Below are 16,904 nucleotides of genomic sequence, written 5' to 3'. Positions count from 1 at the left end.
AGATATTTTGGTCTAAATTGAACAACTGGGTCAATAGGAAATGAAGATTAAGCTCAAATTAAGCCTTAGGAGTTGTATTGGTAGTGTTTCGACTCTGATACGAAACGTCTCAATGTTGAATTTTCATTAACAATGTCGTGCTCAATATTCTGAATCGTGCTTGATGCTTGAATGTTGATAGCATCTCGACATTATCCACTAGCATCTCGACTCTATAAACACGTGCACAATTCCTCATCCATTTGAAGCATATCAACCTTGATATTAGCTTCTCGATGCTGCTTCACCCAACACATTTTTTTTATATGAAAAAACAGTATCTCGATATGCGACGAGGTGTTTGATGCTATCATGCCTCATGTATATTCTCCTCGTTCTCTAGGTCAAACAAACCTCAGATCTTAGTTTTAGGATTTTAGATACTTTGAGAGCTTTTATCTATATATTGTCCTATTGAACTTTTGTATAAGATTGATATTTATGACGGATTTAGCTATATCGTTAAGATGAACAGCTAGAATTTGTGTTTTAATTTACGAGTTGGTTCAAGTTCAATTGTTACACCGTGAGGCTACCGGTATTTAAAAAAAAAAAAAAAAAAAAAAAAAAACGATGAGACAGTTTTTATATAACACTTTTATAGCCGCCTTTTTTCGATCATGCTATCTCTATCATGATTATTGGTTTCCTTAATCTCCCTTATCTGGTTATCGTCACTCTCTCTCGTCATTTTCTCTCTTTCTATGGCCGAAGCTTATCACCATTGATTAACTTAAGACACTACTATAGATTGCCTCTCGTTCGTAAGCCAATATCAAGTTTTCATGCTCCTCTTGTCGTGTCTCTCTCGTGCTCACCTCCATCTTCGATCTACACTCGGTTCAAGCCACCATCATATCTCAGTTTCTTGTGAACCTATTAATGAAGCGAATTCAACGAAGCAACAACTGGTACCATAGAGAAGCGGCCATAAACTGGAGAGTCTTGACCAATTTGAAAGATCATTTGATGTAGTTGAAATAACTGAAGTTTGGGTTGTTCGATCAAGTAAGGGAAACTCGATGGAATTCATAACTGTCTCAATGCTTTTTTGAATTGTCTGAATATTAAAAAACTAAGACCACTCGAGAAGTAAGTAAGCTAGTCCTTGTTTGGTCATAAGGATAATGGTTCTTATTAGGTCAGGGGCAGCCGGTATGGGGGTTACCCGCGATTGGTAATGGCATAACCAGAAGAGGTGTGGGAAAGAAGGTTACGCGCTGGTTAGAGCAGTGCATCTGTTTCAGGTACAAAGGCGACGAGGGGTGCTAACCCGGCCACCCAACCCAGCAGGTCAGGGGCGGGTCGACCATAGGTTCGAATCCTGCCATGATCTCCTCGCAACAATGTCACGAATAAGGAACCTTTACTCATGTTGAAATAAGATATTATCGACCTACGAGAATTTTTGAACCCATAATTTTATTTAATTATAAATAAATATTTTTAAACAATTCTATTTTATTTTTAATAGAAGCTTAAAATTGATAATTAAATTTATTTATTTATATATAAAATTGATAAATCTCTAATATAACAGCGCGGCACGTTCTTTTCAATATATTTATTTATTTATTGTATATATTTTTTTTAATCTTCAGCTGAAAACTATGCCCTAAACTTACAAATCTGATGGGCCGCCGTCTGTTTCTCGTAGGAGACTTCAATTTCATCTTCGTGCCCTAATTTGTTCTTCAGCTGCGCTCGATTTGCTCCATCTTCAAGGTTTCCCTCACTTTTTCTCTCAAGCATTCACATTCACATTCACGCAACACTTCCAAATCTTGGCCAGTGCATTTATATAAACACTGAGCATCTTGCATCGATCTGTTCCCGCTTCACTATTTTGAGGTAATTTCCCCCAAATTCTGGCTTTTAATTTCGTATATTCATGTGGGATTCCATCAAGTTAAGGTTTATTGTTACGTTGTAGTCGCGTACTTCGTTTACTGGATTAATTTAGTTGTGTTGAGAACTTGTCATGACATGTTGAAATGCTCTTTGATGGTTAACTCTTGTTCACTTGCTTAGGTACAGCGAGATTCTTGGACAGCCGGCCCCTGTCATTGGTTACTGTACAAATGAGGGGTAGGAGTTACACTCCATCGCCGCCAAGGGGTTATGGCAGGAGGGGCAGGAGCCCTAGCCCTAGGGGACGCTATGGTGGTGGACGTGGGAGAGACCTTCCCACTAGCCTTCTAGTTCGTAATCTTCGCCATGACTGCAGGTTTGTTCTTGATGAATTTGTTTGTTTTTTTGCCCTCAAAAGTTCTATAGAAAGTCTCGAGAAGGAATGGAGATCGTTTAATTTTGTTTTGCTTTGATAGGAGATAGATCTTAGTATCAAGAAAAAAAAAAAAAAAAAAAAAAAAAGGTGGAGAGGAAGGGGTAACAACGAGCCACTTTGTCCAGATAACGGAGTTGAAGAGGCTTTTCCCTGGAGTATTAGAACATTAGAATAGTGATGAGAATTCGTATTTAGACAGCGTCGGAAAGAAGCAAAATGCCCTGGACCAGAGAACCTTGATTAATCTCTTTCTTTGTCTTCTAAGAGACTTCCATTTCTTCCTAGCTTACCTAGGGCCCATTCGTATCTCCTCCCACATGTGGTTAAGGGTGCCCTGAGGTTCGCTCACATTGTGTTTGGGTATTCACCAACCCTCAATTAGGCTTGCTGTGATGTGGCTCCGGATTTGTTTGACTTTAATTTTTATATCTCAACGAATCTTGTGGAAATCTACCATTTCTTTTTCAGCTGTAATTGTTGTTCAAAATACTATTTATTTTTTGTGTCAATGTTTCTGTTTCGCATTAAGCAAAATAAGTTTTTCTTAACAGCCTTGGAGGGTTGTTTTGCCCAAGCATGCTTGACACTTTAAAAACATTGTTGCCACCTTACTACATCATGTTTGTGTGTGTTTTACCACTTTAAATTGTATTTTTTCTTTAAGAAGACTAAAGCTAAGTCATAGAAATATAGTAGATTTCCTTTCATTTTCTTCTCTCTCACTGTGCCCTTAGCGGAATCAGAAACTCTCCTGCATGGCCATAGTTTTATCCAAACTATTGATTCTTTTCAAGCTCACTTGAGTGCTAGGATGCAGTCTTGTGGTCAGTGGATGTGGGGTCTTTCATTCTGTAAGATATTTCAGTTTCACTCTTTCTCCCACTTATCATCTCTGTGTGGGACTTATATTCATGTAATTTTATGTGGTGGCATGTTCTTGTTCTGATTATCAAGTTTCTTTATATATCTCTACGTGATTTGTAATTAGGAATAGAAATGCTGTATCACTATTCTAGAACTTTGTACTGCATATTATTTTTTAGAGAAATGCTTTTGCTCCATGCTTTTATTCTTCCTAGCTTACTGATCAAATTTTTAGTAAAATATGATGAAATCTTGTGCGCACTCATTTATTTCTTTTAATGCAGGCCTGAGGATCTTCGTAGACAATTTGGACAGTTTGGTGCTATTAAGGACGTATACCTACCAAAGGACTATTATACTGGGTGAGCGTTTCTTAGCTGTATGTAGCTTGTGGTTCTTTGGTACTGATGTTAATTTTTTATTGATGAAGGGAAATTTTGCACCTCGCTCTTATGGTTTTCAAAGAAATTGTTTAAGTTTTACCCAATATCTTTTGTTTCTAACAAATGTTTGATTTATTGCTTTGTTTCTAACATTGTGGTTATTTTCTATGTTGCTTTGTTGTATTGGTTCAGAGGCAAGGGTACCTAATAAATCATTTTTTCAATCATTTCCATGCATCTTTTGAACAAAATGTTTGTAGTTCAATCTTTGGAAAACAATGTTCATGAATTCGTGAAGCAGGCCCTACTTCATGTTCATCTTTCAAATTATTCATTTGATGATGGGGGCATATTTTCTTTCTGCTTTTTTTTTTTTTGTTTTTTTTGTTTTTTTTGTTTTTCCTTATCACGTATTAGGTCTGTGTATTGAATGTTTGAAGATTTAACAGTGAAACTAATGTTTTGAAGAAGACATCAAGTAATTAGAGTTCTATTGAAGATGATGTTAATGGTAGTGAAGATTGGAAGGAAGTTGGATTTGAATACATAGAAGATGTTCCAAGTCTTGAAGAATTTCAAGTCCTCTTAAATCTGACACATGCAAGGTCAGCAGCCAAGTGCTTGCTTTATTATCACAGACCTTCCATATTGCAAGGGATATGATGGACATTATTATTAGAAAAGGTTTAGGGCAGGCGAAGTACCTGACCTGATTCTGTGGCTTTATATTTTCCTTTTTGTAACTTTTTTTTCCTTTTGATTTATTTGTTTGACAATTTTGCAGAGAGCCTCGTGGTTTTGGTTTTGTTCAATATGTAGATCCTGCCGATGCTGCAGATGCTAAACATCAGATGGATGGCTGTGTTCTTCAAGGTCGGGAGATAACTGTGGTATTTGCTGAGGAAAACAGGAAGAAGCCATCTGATATGAGGGCAAGGGAGAGAGGAAGGTATGAAGCTTCCTCCTAATATATTTATGATTCTTTATAGGCATGGATACTTGCATTCAACTGTGAAATAATGTTGTGCATTTGCTTATGTTTTCCAACACTTGTGCTCACGGGAGCTTGGGCTGGCTTTTGAAAGGAAGCTCTTTTCTTAGTATTTTTGGAATCTTTGATATCACTTTTAACTATGGTAACTGTATAATATAAATTGGAAACTGCTTTTAATGGGCTGAAAGAACTCATCCTATTAGTTCACACTGCCAAGTTTAATATTGCATATCTATCCGAAACAAAACTAATATTTCAGTTGTACAAACAGTGGACGGTTTCATGATCGTAGAAGATCTCCTCCACGGTATTCTCGTTCTCCTCCTCAACGCCATGCAAGGCGTTCTTTTTCACCAGCTCCACGCCATGCAAGGTCTCGGTCTCGCAGTTATGATTATGCATCCCCCCCACCAAGACAAAGGGCGTACTCTAGGTGTGATTTCAATTTGTTAGCTATTTGATCTCTAGTTCTGTTTTTTTGCTAGTATAATTTCTATGATTCCATTTGGTAACTACATTTTGAGCTTCAAGTCTTTCAATATGTCAATGCAGATCCATATCCCCGTCTCCACGTGGCAGACGGGATAGTCGAGAGAGGTCCTACCCACGACAGCCAAGCCGTGGTAGGTCATACTCCCGATCCCCACAACTTGATGGTGCAAGAAGTAGAAGTCAGAGTCCAGCACCACGGGGTGGAAGTCGAAGTCCAAGCCCCGTGAGAGGCCGAAGGCTGAGTAGGAGCAGGAGCAGGAGCAGGAGCATTAGCCGGAGCCGGAGTCCACGACATAGTCCTAGACACGAAGAGGAGTATAGAAGTGAACTGAATGGCGGAGGTAGGAGCCCTAGTCGGTAACAACCATCCCGCTCAGAAGTTGGGAAAGAAAAACTACAATGTACTATTGCCATATTTCGTTTGAGATTTCCCGCTAGAGACATCTTTTGGTTTGTATTGTTGGGCAGCGTTTTTTGTTGTTGTTACTTAGGATTTATGCGTTCTCAAATTGATTGTTGGTACGTACTTCTTTGCTTTCTTTCGTGGTGTGATGATGCTTTACAAAGTACTTCCAACCCCTTCCATCATAAATTGTTCTTTTGGGCATATTGTAACGTCCCAAACCAAGGACTAAGGAGTAGAATTCAAACTTTTTTCCGAATTCAAATTTAGTAGCATCAGATTATTGTTGTTATTTTGTGAGAATAGTACTTCTTGGTAGCGGACTTTGCGTTTGTGTAGCCCTCACTTTTAGCACTAAGCGAGTCAAAACAATTGAGATTGTGTATCCCTCACCACGAGCACTCACTCTTAGATTGGTGTTGCCTACGGTCAGGCAACGTATGCTCAAGTTTCTATAGGCAACGTATGCTCAAGTTTCTATATGCTCGAGTTTTTGCTTCTATATATGGTCGGGCAACGTATGCTCAAGCATTTGTTCTCATTTTGAGAACAAGGTTTTAAAAAGGGGGGTTGATAGATTTTTGAAGGCGAGTTTGAAAGTAAGAATGGAAGAAGATTTGAAAGATATAATTACCAACAAAAAGTAATACAACGGGTTAAATAACATATAACCTTTCGAGTAGAGTAGAGAGAGTATGAGAAGAAAGTTTTAAAAAAAGGCTTTTCGAGTAGAGAGTGTGAGAAGAAGGTTTTAAAAAACGGGGTAGGAAAATTTTCGAAAACTAAATAATGTATAACTTTTTAATTAAACATGTACAAACATTAAATAAATGGGTTGTAAATTCATCGGTTTATTAAAAAAAAAAAAAAAAAAAAAAAAAACAATTGGCTACAACTAAGCAAGTGGACCCACGTGCAACTTTTTCCCATGTGTGAAGGTGGGGTCCATCTTACGAATATTTATTGGATTCTATTTGTGGGCCCTACTCCTTCCATACTCAATTAACACTTTCTTCCAATAATTATTGTTTACAAAATCACACGACCAATTCTTTCAAATTTATATTCCATATTAATTTCCTTAAATTACTTTTTTTTTCTTTTTTTTGAGATCTTTTTCCCCTTATAATTTTGATTATATTATACACTTTTGAATATTCCTTTTTTTTTTTTTAAATATAAATTATTAATATTATCGATATAAACATATCTACGTAGAAATTATATCCTCAATTGAGAGGCTCGAAATTAGCTAACATAACTAGTTAAAAGAACTTCAACTTAAGTCGTGTTCATACGACAAGATTCTTCATCTAAGAGCTGAGCTATCTTCGATCCTTTAGAAATTCATGGGGTTAGACAAAGATATTGGAAATTTCCGTGCAAATGCCAATATCATTACTCCAAAAGAAAAGAAAAAAAGTTGTTTCTTTCCACACATTGATGGCTAGCTTTGCTGTTCCACTTAACAATCAGCTTCAATTTAATAGCGTTTCTCCTTTACGGCACTGCGAGAGCCCATGACTTTTGGGTTAAAATTAAAGAACAACACAGCCCACTCCCATCCTCACTCGATCATTCATTCTCCCAAATTCATTGTCTTTTTCTGTTCAAATTCCAAACCCCATCAAACCAAAATGAACGGCGACGATCAGGACCCTCTCAGCACGAGAATCCAAGCCCCCTTTCATGCCTCAAAAGAGAGAATAAAAAGGCAAGCAATAAAAGTTTTTATATGCATTGCCCGTCAGTTTTTACACCTCCAGTTCATATTCTTTTCACTGGACATCTCACAAGCTTGGCTTAATCCTGTTTTGTACGAAATATATACGTTGGGAAATGGTGGGGTATGATTCTTCTCGTGGGTGTGTTTTGTTTTGGGATTAATTTTCTTTTTACTTGTAACTATTGCTTGGTGGGGAGTTTGGTTTTTTGCTCCTGTCTTTTACTCTCGTTTCGAACGCCTTTTAGTGTTCTTGGCTGCTCAGAATCTCTCTTCTACACTTCTCTATTTTGTCCTTCTTCCATTAATCTGTGTTCATAAGTGTTTGCTCTGCTCTCTCTTTAGGGTTTTGATTCTGTTCTGAAGCTGAGTTCAAGACTGATACATTATCCAGATCGGGTACTTACCCACTTCTTGTTTTTAGATTTCCCAGATGGGTTCTTCGCTATTTCGTGTTTTGTGGCTTGTTTTTGGTGCTCAAGGCTTCTCAAGTTGATTTTACAGTAGTTCATCGTCTACAGAATAGAATGAGAAAAAGGGGTTTCTCTTTTTGATGATACGTGTAAGCTAAGCTAAGCTAAGCTAAGAGTTTCATTTGTAAACTAAGCTACATTTTGTTTGTTAATGCTTTGTCTGAATATTTATGGCTTTATTGCATTTGTTTCCTGTTTGTGGATCCGCTGAAAGAGCTTGTTTGGAGCTTGTTTTCCCCTAATTCTTAACCTTTCAAACGTAGACTTGTGGGTGCATTTCCATTTTGATTTCCTTCCTTTGAAGCTTAAATTTCTTCTGAACGTTTCAAACAAGAATGGATGAGATGTTTACTGATTAAAAGTTGGAAGTGAGGGGAGTCGGAAGCTATTTTTCGTCTTGGTATGATACCCTTTGTAACGGCCTAAGCCCACCGCTAAGATATTGTCCTCTTTGGGCTTTCCTTTCCGGGCTTTCCCTCAAGGTTTTTAAAGCGCATCTGCTAGGAAGAGGTTTCCACACACCATTATAAAGGGTGTTTCGTTCTCCTCCCCAACCGAGGTGGGATCTCACAATCCACCTTCCTCCGAGGCCTAGCGTCCTCGTTGACACACTGCCCGGTGCCTGACTCTGATAACATTTGTAATGGCTCAAGCCCACCACTAGTAGATATTGTCATCTTTGAGTTTTTTCTTTCGGGCTTCCCCTCAAGGTTTTTACAATGCATCTGCTAAGAAGAGGTTTCCACACCCTTATAAGAAATGCTTTGTTCTCCTCCCCAACCGACGTGAACTGAATTATGTTTTCTATTACTCTCCTGTCATTGCAGTTTTTTCTTCATGCATTCAATTACTTTTACATGTTTCTCTTGAATTGTTGTTCTTATTTGTTTCTATATATGTTTTTCTTTTCATATGACTTGATTGCAGATTGTACATGCTAGCTTGTTTGAGTTTCGGGAGTTCGATTTTCGAGACAAATAGCGGGAAGCTCTAATCCTACCTAGCTGAAACGTTGAAGCTTCCATTGATTCGAAAATGCGTGAAGGGTGTCATGGAATTGTGATCTTGCTTCTATTTGGCATGTGTGTCAATTCATTAGGTATCTTATTTATCTAACTTCGAGTACTTTCGCGAGTACTTTCGCGCCCTTCATACTTCGTGTTCTGAATCCGGTCTGGTTCGAATATTTTGATAATGTCTATGAACTTCATTTCTGTGCTCTTCATAATAAAGGTTGATCACACGGCCTCAAACGAACGTCATTAGTTACTATCGATCTTTTTCCTAACAAAAAACTAGAATGTTTGGTTTTATAGCCAATTATCTATTTGTTACTTAGCTGTGTTCTTGACGTTAATAGGTGCGTTTGTGGGGGTCAACCTCGGGACCGACGTCTCCAATCTTCCATCAGCTTCAGATATAGTTGCAATTCTTAAATCCCATCATATTACTCATCTTCGCCTTTATAATGCTGATGCTCAGCTGCTAAAGGCCTTAGCAAACAGTAGCATCGAGGTAATTGTTGGTGTCACGAACGAGGAAGTTCTCAGGATCGGTGAATCGCCTGCAGCCGCTGCAGCCTGGGTTAATAAAAACGTTGCAGCTTACTTGCCAGGAACAAATATTACGGCCATTGCTGTTGGCAGTGAGGTCCTTTCTACAATTCCTCAAGTTGGTCCAGTCTTAGTTCCAGCCTTGTATTCCCTACATAAGGCCTTGGTTGCTGCCAATCTAAACTATCTGGTCAAGGTTTCCACTCCCCAATCAATGGACATGATACCCCGACCTTTCCCCCCGTCCACCGCTACCTTTAACGCTTCATGGAACGCTACTATGTATCAGCTTCTCCAGTTCTTAAAGAACACGAAGTCCTACTACATGTTGAATGCCTATCCTTATTTGGGATACACTAGCGGGAATGGAATTTTTCCGCTCGATTATGCACTTTTTCGATCACTTCCTGCAATTAAGCAGATTGTTGACCCAAACACTCTTTTCCACTATAATAGTATGTTTGATGCTATGGTTGATGCAACTTACTACTCGATCGATGCTTTCAATTTTTCTGGGATTCCCGTCGTGGTTACCGAGACTGGCTGGCCATGGTCTGGTGGAGCAAATGAACCTGATGCTACAATTCAAAATGCTGGCACCTATGTTAATAATCTGATCAGGAGAGTTTCTAATGATTCTGGTCCACCAAGTCAGCCAACCATACCTATCAACACGTACATTTACGAGTTGTTTAATGAAGACAAGCGGTCTGGCCCGGTCTCGGAGAAAAACTGGGGTATACTTTTCTCCAATGGCTCTACTGTTTATCCTTTGGGTTTGGCTTCTGGCCGTGCAACCGCGAATTCTTCTACGGTTTATTGTGTGGCTAAAGATGGAGCTGATGAAGATAAGTTGCAGGACGGTCTGAATTGGGCTTGTGGACAAGGAGGGGCAAACTGTGCTGCCATTCAGCAAGGCAGGCCATGCTTTCTCCCTAATAACATTACTGACCATGCTTCTTATGCTTATAATGATTACTACCAGAAAATGCATACTGCTGGTGGTACGTGCGACTTTGACGGTACTGCTACACTTACGACGATCGATCCTAGTAAGTTCTTTTAACGGTTTTTATCCTTGTTCCTTCAAGTTATTCAATTATCCTACTTTAGATATTTTTTATGAGTTTTCGGAATCGAATATCAATGGACTAAAAATATATTTTACTTTATAGCTTTAAGAAGAAGTTCATCTTTGTTCTACTTTCATTCTTAGAGCAACACCACTGATCCTTGGTTGAACCAACCATCTAGGGAGAATGGCCTTCGAAAACAAGGGGGTTGATCTTCAAGACTTTTCGGATGACCGTAGAGTACAATGGGTTTGTAACAGCCCAAGCCCACCGCTAGCCGATATTGTCTTCTTTAAGTTTTTCCTTTTGGGCTTCCTCTCAAGGTTTTTATAACGCATCTACTAGGGAAAGGTTTCCACACCCTTATAAAGAATGTCTCGTTCCCCTCTCCAACCGATGTGGGATCTCACAATCCACCTCCGTTTGGGGCCCTGCGTCCTCGTGGTCCTCGTTGGCACTCATTCCTCTCTCCAATCCATGTGGAATCTCACAATTCACCTCTTTTGGGTCCCAACTTCCTCGTTGGCACACCGCTTGGTGTCCAAGCCCCCTTCGGAGCAGCGTCCTCGTTGGTACACCGCCCAGTGTCTAGTTTTGATACCATTTGTAACCATCTAAGCCTACTGCTAGCAGATATTGTTCTTTTTGGGCTTCCTCTCAAAGGGTTTTTAAAACGCGTCTACTAGGGAGAGGTTTCCACACCCTTCTAAAAAAATACTTTGTTCCCCTCTCCAAACAATATGGGATCTCACAATCCACCTCCCTTTAGGACCTAGCATCCTCGCTAGCACTTGTTCCTCTCTCCAATTGATGTGAGATCTCACTTAATCTCGTCGGTAACTAGTTCTCCGAAAGCCCAGAGTACTGCAACGTTTTCTGCAGAATGTTACAAACATAAGCTCTCCTCTTAGTCTTCAGTTCTCTAGTTTTGTGCTTGTCATATTTTTTGTATAAAGATTCTGATCTCTTTTCTCAATTTGATTTATTATAAAGCCTGTATTCACGGTTACATCGCTCGTATATATCGCACATAAGTTTCGTCCGCCCTGCTGCATGCATACCCTGCCAAGCATTAAACTTTTGCTTAATTTTGTTCTTAATGCCTGTTTGAACGATTTCATCTGATATCAACTATTCGGGTTTCGTACGGGACTCGACTTTGACAAAATCTCTCATCCTTCTAATCCAATTTCTCTCATCTTGTTCCACAATCTCTTGCAGGTCATGGCTCTTGCATATACACAGGAAGGTAAGTGGAAGATTCCACCAAAAACACTCTCAATAACTTAAAGAAATCAAGAAATCATCTGTTTTTTTATATCAATATATGAGTTCTAATCGTTTCAAATATTGAAAAACAGCTCCAATTCAAGTGGTGGAGGTGGAGTTTCTCCTCCAGCATTGGGGCCTTCAGGTCAGCTTCCTGGTGCAAGTTCAAAGCTGCAGGTCTCTTCATATCAGCTCTTGATTTGGGTAATCTTTTCTTGGGCTTTAATGGTTTCTTTGACATGAGAGGTGAAATTTTCAGATTGCTAATTCATTGATCACATATGGTTCTTTGTTCTTCAGTTCTTGGTGCTCTTGTTTATTGTTCTTTGTTCTTTGTAATTTGTTCTTCTGAGGTTTTAGTAACTGGGTGGTTCTTTGTTCTTCAGTTCTTGGTGCTCTTGTTTATTGTTCTTTGTTCTTTGTAATTTGTTCTTCTGAGGTGTTAGTAACTGGGTTTAGTCTTTTTGATTAATTCATATTATTCTTGAAATGATTTCTTCCCATTTTTGCGAACCAATCCAATCCATGCTCTTCTTAGTATCTAGAATCTTGGGGTTTGCTTTGTATTCGACGCAACTTTACGGGGGGGGCGTAGACGTTGTCTATATGTATATTTTTTTGTATTCGTGACTCTCATTGTCTAAGGCTCGACGTTGTCTCTACTCGAAGCTAAAAATTTTCACACGTAATGTTACATTTCATTTTGTTGTCTTGATTCTTAGCAACATGACTCTCAGTGTTATTCATTGATTCACGACTTCATTAAGATGAGTTCAAACACTATTTTAAGCCCTTCGAGTTTATGCCTAGGTCGAACGATCAGGTTATTAGATTGGCTCAATGGCTGATTTGGTCGTGTGACCTATTTCATAGTCCAATATGATATTTCCTTAAACAAAATTCTCAGGCTTAGATTCATACTTAAATTTTAAATTCCGCTTCGACATCTGATTACTCCAACATATTCATGCATCGTCTTTGACATTACTACGTTACCTATTTGTCTTAAAAGTGCTTTAAGAGCAAAACTATCCCTACACTATTCCCATAAATCATCACGGGTCATTTTACCATCTTTTGTCTTCATTCACATGATTTCTAAGCACGTTTCCACGTTTAGCTTTAGAGTCTCTATAGGTATCTGAAGATATTCAAAGATCTTAAAATATCAAGGTATCTACCTTCAAAACAAACCGACTAATTCCCCATATCCATCCCGTGAAAATCTCGGATTCCCACGAAACAAAACATACACCTAAGTATTATTTTTGATATTTAGAGTCAAACCGTAGATATGAAGTCAAATAAGGAAAGAGTAGGTATGAAGTCAAATAAGGAGGATTTAATTGCCAAGATAGTTCAACTTTCAAATCATAGCGGGTCCTTGTGTCCAAATTTTAAATTTTATATGGGACACTTTAGAACTTACCGAGTGGGTCCCTAATTTCGTGTATCGAGAAATTTATTCAATGTTCGATCACGTGTTTCAATTTGTGCAATTTTTTTTTCTTGAAGTTAATAAATGGATGTAACAAAGTCAAATATTACGATAACCATGATAAATTACGACCCTAATTCGAATCAAAATTTGGAACAAACTTAAAAAAAAAAAAAAGTATTTTTTAAAAAACAAAATAAAGAAGTATTAATTTCTAAACACATTTTCCAAACAAACCATCATTTTCCTTACAAATCTTTTAGTGCACTTTTTCAAAATGTTTATTCAATTTTCTCTCCTTTCTTTTTTATCAGTTTATATCCCAACATTATCACATTGGAAAATGAGCTTGATACCCAAAATGTTACTTCCTTTTTTGTTTATTTTGCTAAAATTAATTTTGTTCGAGTTTAATTGGGTCGTATATGAGTTAGATCGAAGAAATCTTTTGGGTAAAGATGAGATTTTGGGTTGGTTAGAACGGTGACTTGAACGATCCAAATAGGGTTCACAACCTATCATGTGGATATACGAGATCCCACATCGGTTGAAAAGGGAAACGAAACGTTCTTTGTAAAAGTGTAGAAAACTCTCTCTAACAGATGTGTTCTAAAATCGTGAGACTGACGACAATACGTAACAGGCCAAAACAGTTAATACCTGTTAGCGGTGAGCTTGAGTGTTACAAATGGTATCAAAGCTAGATAGCGAATAGTGTACCAGTGAGGACACTGGTCCCCAAAGAAAAGGGTAGATTGTGAGATCCCACGTCCGAGAGGAGAACAAAGTATTCTTTATAAAGGTGTGAGAACCTTTGTCTAAGTTTTAAAATTGAGACGGCTATACGAGCCAAAAAAGACAATATCTACGGGCAGTCACTCAAGGTCTGAATTGTGAACAATTACATTAAACAAACATGAAAACAGAGTGGAGAATCAAAAAGGATCGAAATTCTAATAATTCCTTCAAACAACAAAACTAAAATATCTACAAATTCAAACCCACAATTAAAAAAACACGATCTTGATTCAAATCTGCAAGCGAGCTACATAATAATAAAAAACAGAGGAACAAAAATTACAGAGCTCTCAGGATTCTTCAATGGCGTCAAGCGGAGGATTGAACTCCAAGATCTTCTTGTTCTTACAAACCTTCATGAGCCCAAACCAGACAATCCCGGCTGCCGTCATTATAGCACTCACCACGAGCACCATTTTGTGCGTGAAAACCATCAGAACCACCAGAAACGCCGACGGAATCAAACACATAACAATCAACGCCGGCAACCTCAACGGCACCTGGAATGGCCTTTTGATCCCCGGATGCTTCCATCTCAACCAAATGAACGCCGAAAATTCCAGCAACATTCCCAAGCTGTATATGAAATTCGCCGACGCAACAATGTCGGTGAAGTTCATGTACGACACCGCCAGCGAAATCGCCGTGCAGATCACAATCCCAATCCATGGAGTGTTGAACCATTTGGCTCTGCTCGCGAAGAATTTGGGCAAAATCCCGATTTCTGCCATACCCAGAATCTGATACGCACTGCTACTCAATTGGGCTTCGAATAATCCAATCCCCGACAAGCACGACCCGATTTCCAGGAGGATTTTGAGCCATTTTCCGGCGATGATTCCGGCGGCTTGTGCGTGAAATCCAGACCCCCAAGCGGATTGTTCCACATCGACGGCGCCGATGACTGCCAGAAGTGGGATAAGATAAGAAACACAAGTGAAAATCACGGATACAAACAGAGCCATTGGGAATGTTTTTTGTGGGTTTTCGACTTCTCCGGCGAGAGTGGAGACATTATCCCAGAAATTGAGGTTCCAAAACAGAGTATTGAGGTAGAGATTCCAGTCTTTTTTGACGCCTTTGTCGCCGAAACTGAGCCACCGGTGGGGGTGAATTTTGGGGATAGCGATGAACGTCATTAAAATAAAGGGTAAGAGAGACAAGAAGGCTAAGACGACGGCGACGTATCCGACGATGGTGAGGCCAACGTAGTTAAGGAGGGCGAGGAGAAGGGTGGAGCTGAAGACGGCGATGCGGCGGGGCCAGCCAGATTCGAGCGGCGGAACGATTTTCTTGACGTAATCGATGCAGAGAACAGGGAAGGCAGCGATATTGATGACGCCGCTGAGGAGTTTCCAGGTACCCATTAAAGATCCCCAGAAGGGTCCGAAGGCTCTGTCAGCCCAGATAACGAAACCGCCGTCTCCGGGGAAGGCGGTGGAAAGCTCCGCCGTGATTAGGGCCTCTGGGACACTCCATATGAAAGGGAAAACGATGAAGCCAACGATGGCGAGGAGAGGGCCGGCAGCTTGAACAGCCGGCTCTTCGCCATAGGGGCCGCCGGCGACCTCGAAGTAGATGAGGAAGATGAGGGGGATTAGAGTGAGCTTCTTTCTGGCGGCGGCGGAGGAGGTGGCGGTGGCGGCGGTGGTGGGGAGGGTTTGAGAAGGGGAAGAAGAATCAGCAAGGGGGTGGGAGTTGGTGGACTTGTTCGGGGATTGTTTTTTGTCCGCCATGATTGATTGGGCGAAGCTAACAAACAGAGAAGACGAAACAGAGCAAGCATCTACAAATAGAGTTTTTTTTTTTTTTTTTTTTTTTTTTTTTTTTTTTAATGAAAATAAAACAAAAGAAATATTATTATTAAACTAAATTAATCAAAATACTCTTAAATTTGTTTAAAAACTAATCTACCTTACTAATTTTTTTTATAGAAATTATTATTATTTTCTTTTTAAAATATACTTAAACATTTTAAAGTATTTTTTTTAGTATACTTCACTTTAAAAAATATATATATATATTATATATATATATATATATATATATATATATATATATATATATATATATATATATATATATATATTCTTATAAACATTAATATTTTATCTTTATCGGTGAATATAACATTAATATTTTTTTACCTTTATAGATTATCTCTAAATATTTTTTTAGACGTTCAGAATATTTTTAAAGTTTAATTAAAAAATTAGAGAATATTTTTTAAACCATTTTAAAAATTAGAAAATTATTGTTGAAACTATTTTAAAAGCAAAATATTAACTCTTTGCTATATTCTAAAGAATTTTTTTAAAAGTTTTTTCTTTTAATTTAATTTATGATGGTTTTAAAAAATTATGAAAATTTAGTACTATTTTAATATTTATGTAGCATTTTATTATTATTATTATTATTATTATTTGGATGATATGAGGTGGTGGCCCACATCGTGACTCTACAACCCCAAATATGGGGTGTCGATTGGCGTTGTCGTCATTAACACGTGTACTTGTAACCATTTTCATTCATTCCTCTTGTGCTTTGTTATAATATATATATATATATATATATTGTTTATAAAAATATCCATAAAATGTAAATATTCAGACATTTTTTAACAAATAAATATTTTACATTTTTTAAAAATGAATTGAAAATTTAATATAAACCCTATTATGTATATATATAATTTTAAATAAATATGGTTTTTTTTTTTCAATTTAGTATAAACCCTAAACTCGATTTGGTTATTTATATTTTAACATTTATTAAAATTATTATTTTCTAAAATTTTAAAATTGGTCGAAAATTTATTTTAAAGAATGAAATTAGGTTAAAATTGGTTAATGATAAGTTCGACCCTATTAAAATTTGTTTGTACTCATAAATATAACAAGAAATTATAATTTTTTTTTCAAGAAAGAATTACTCGTTCTTGAACTTTTAAATTTGTGTTAATATGCCTCTAATAGACGTATTCAACATTTTTAAAATTTTATATAATTATTAAATACTAAATCTAAGATTAAATAAATTATTTAAAAAAATTATAATGACATATAAATAGGCAATGTCAAATATTTTATAGATAAAAGAATATGAGTTTATTAAA

General features: G+C 37.7%; 3 protein-coding genes across 11 annotated transcripts; 2 read left to right on the top strand and 1 right to left on the bottom strand.

Annotated features, from left to right (window-relative positions):
* The first annotated feature begins 1,617 nt into the window (after window positions 1–1,617).
* LOC111793736 (serine/arginine-rich SC35-like splicing factor SCL30A) lies at window positions 1,618–5,598 on the top strand. Of its 3 annotated transcripts, none has more exons than XM_087123555.1 (6): window positions 1,618–1,764; window positions 2,071–2,266; window positions 3,475–3,552; window positions 4,358–4,522; window positions 4,839–5,000; window positions 5,120–5,598. In XM_087123555.1, exons 2-6 carry the CDS (start codon window positions 2,121–2,123, stop codon window positions 5,418–5,420), a joined length of 852 nt encoding a protein of 283 aa, XP_086979681.1. In that variant the 5' UTR covers window positions 1,618–1,764; window positions 2,071–2,120; the 3' UTR covers window positions 5,421–5,598. The 3 variants fall into 3 exon arrangements, with proteins under 3 accessions (XP_086979681.1, XP_023531531.2, XP_023531530.2); XM_023675763.2 differs by having other exon boundaries at window positions 1,639–1,890; window positions 2,077–2,266; XM_023675762.2 differs by having other exon boundaries at window positions 1,640–1,890.
* Window positions 5,599–7,078: 1,480 nt separating this feature from the next.
* Window positions 7,079–12,043, top strand: LOC111793827 (glucan endo-1,3-beta-glucosidase 4). Of its 7 annotated transcripts, none has more exons than XM_087123531.1 (6): window positions 7,079–7,176; window positions 7,531–7,584; window positions 8,586–8,757; window positions 9,019–10,263; window positions 11,506–11,533; window positions 11,646–12,043. In XM_087123531.1, exons 3-6 carry the CDS (start codon window positions 8,694–8,696, stop codon window positions 11,794–11,796), a joined length of 1,488 nt encoding a protein of 495 aa, XP_086979657.1. In that variant the 5' UTR covers window positions 7,079–7,176; window positions 7,531–7,584; window positions 8,586–8,693; the 3' UTR covers window positions 11,797–12,043. The 7 variants fall into 7 exon arrangements, with proteins under 7 accessions (XP_086979657.1, XP_086979659.1, XP_086979660.1 ...); XM_087123533.1 differs by having other exon boundaries at window positions 7,160–7,176; window positions 7,531–7,747; XM_087123530.1 differs by lacking the exon at window positions 7,079–7,176 and adding an exon at window positions 7,192–7,309.
* Window positions 12,044–13,998: 1,955 nt separating this feature from the next.
* LOC111792118 (putative polyamine transporter At3g13620) lies at window positions 13,999–15,588 on the bottom strand. The gene has a single exon (XM_023673452.2). The coding sequence runs from the start codon at window positions 15,523–15,525 to the stop codon at window positions 14,080–14,082; it is 1,446 nt and encodes a 481-aa protein (XP_023529220.1). The 5' UTR covers window positions 15,526–15,588; the 3' UTR covers window positions 13,999–14,079.
* Between the last annotated feature and the right edge of the window lie 1,316 nt (window positions 15,589–16,904).

This window comes from Cucurbita pepo, chromosome 4 (genome assembly GCF_057944985.1).
Source record: "Cucurbita pepo subsp. pepo isolate OVF chromosome 4, ASM5794498v1, whole genome shotgun sequence".
Taxonomy (NCBI): Eukaryota; Viridiplantae; Streptophyta; class Magnoliopsida; order Cucurbitales; family Cucurbitaceae; genus Cucurbita; species Cucurbita pepo.
The sequence above is the reverse complement of the archived record's forward strand: the minus strand, read 5'-3'. Positions and strand labels throughout refer to the sequence as shown.

Bases quoted from the DNA above. Each gene is read 5' to 3' on its own strand.
- LOC111793736 (XM_087123555.1), top strand. From the start codon at position 2,121: ATGAGGGGTAGGAGTTACACTCCATCGCCGCCAAGGGGTTATGGCAGG. The intron at 2,267-3,474 runs GTTTGTTCTTGA...CTTTTAATGCAG, and splicing joins AATCTTCGCCATGACTGCAG to GCCTGAGGATCTTCGTAGAC. The intron at 5,001-5,119 runs GTGTGATTTCAA...ATGTCAATGCAG, and splicing joins AGACAAAGGGCGTACTCTAG to ATCCATATCCCCGTCTCCAC.
- LOC111793827 (XM_087123531.1), top strand. From the start codon at position 8,694: ATGCGTGAAGGGTGTCATGGAATTGTGATCTTGCTTCTATTTGGCATG. The intron at 8,758-9,018 runs GTATCTTATTTA...TGACGTTAATAG, and splicing joins CATGTGTGTCAATTCATTAG to GTGCGTTTGTGGGGGTCAAC. The intron at 10,264-11,505 runs GTAAGTTCTTTT...AATCTCTTGCAG, and splicing joins ACTTACGACGATCGATCCTA to GTCATGGCTCTTGCATATAC.
- LOC111792118 (XM_023673452.2), bottom strand. From the start codon at position 15,525: ATGGCGGACAAAAAACAATCCCCGAACAAGTCCACCAACTCCCACCCC.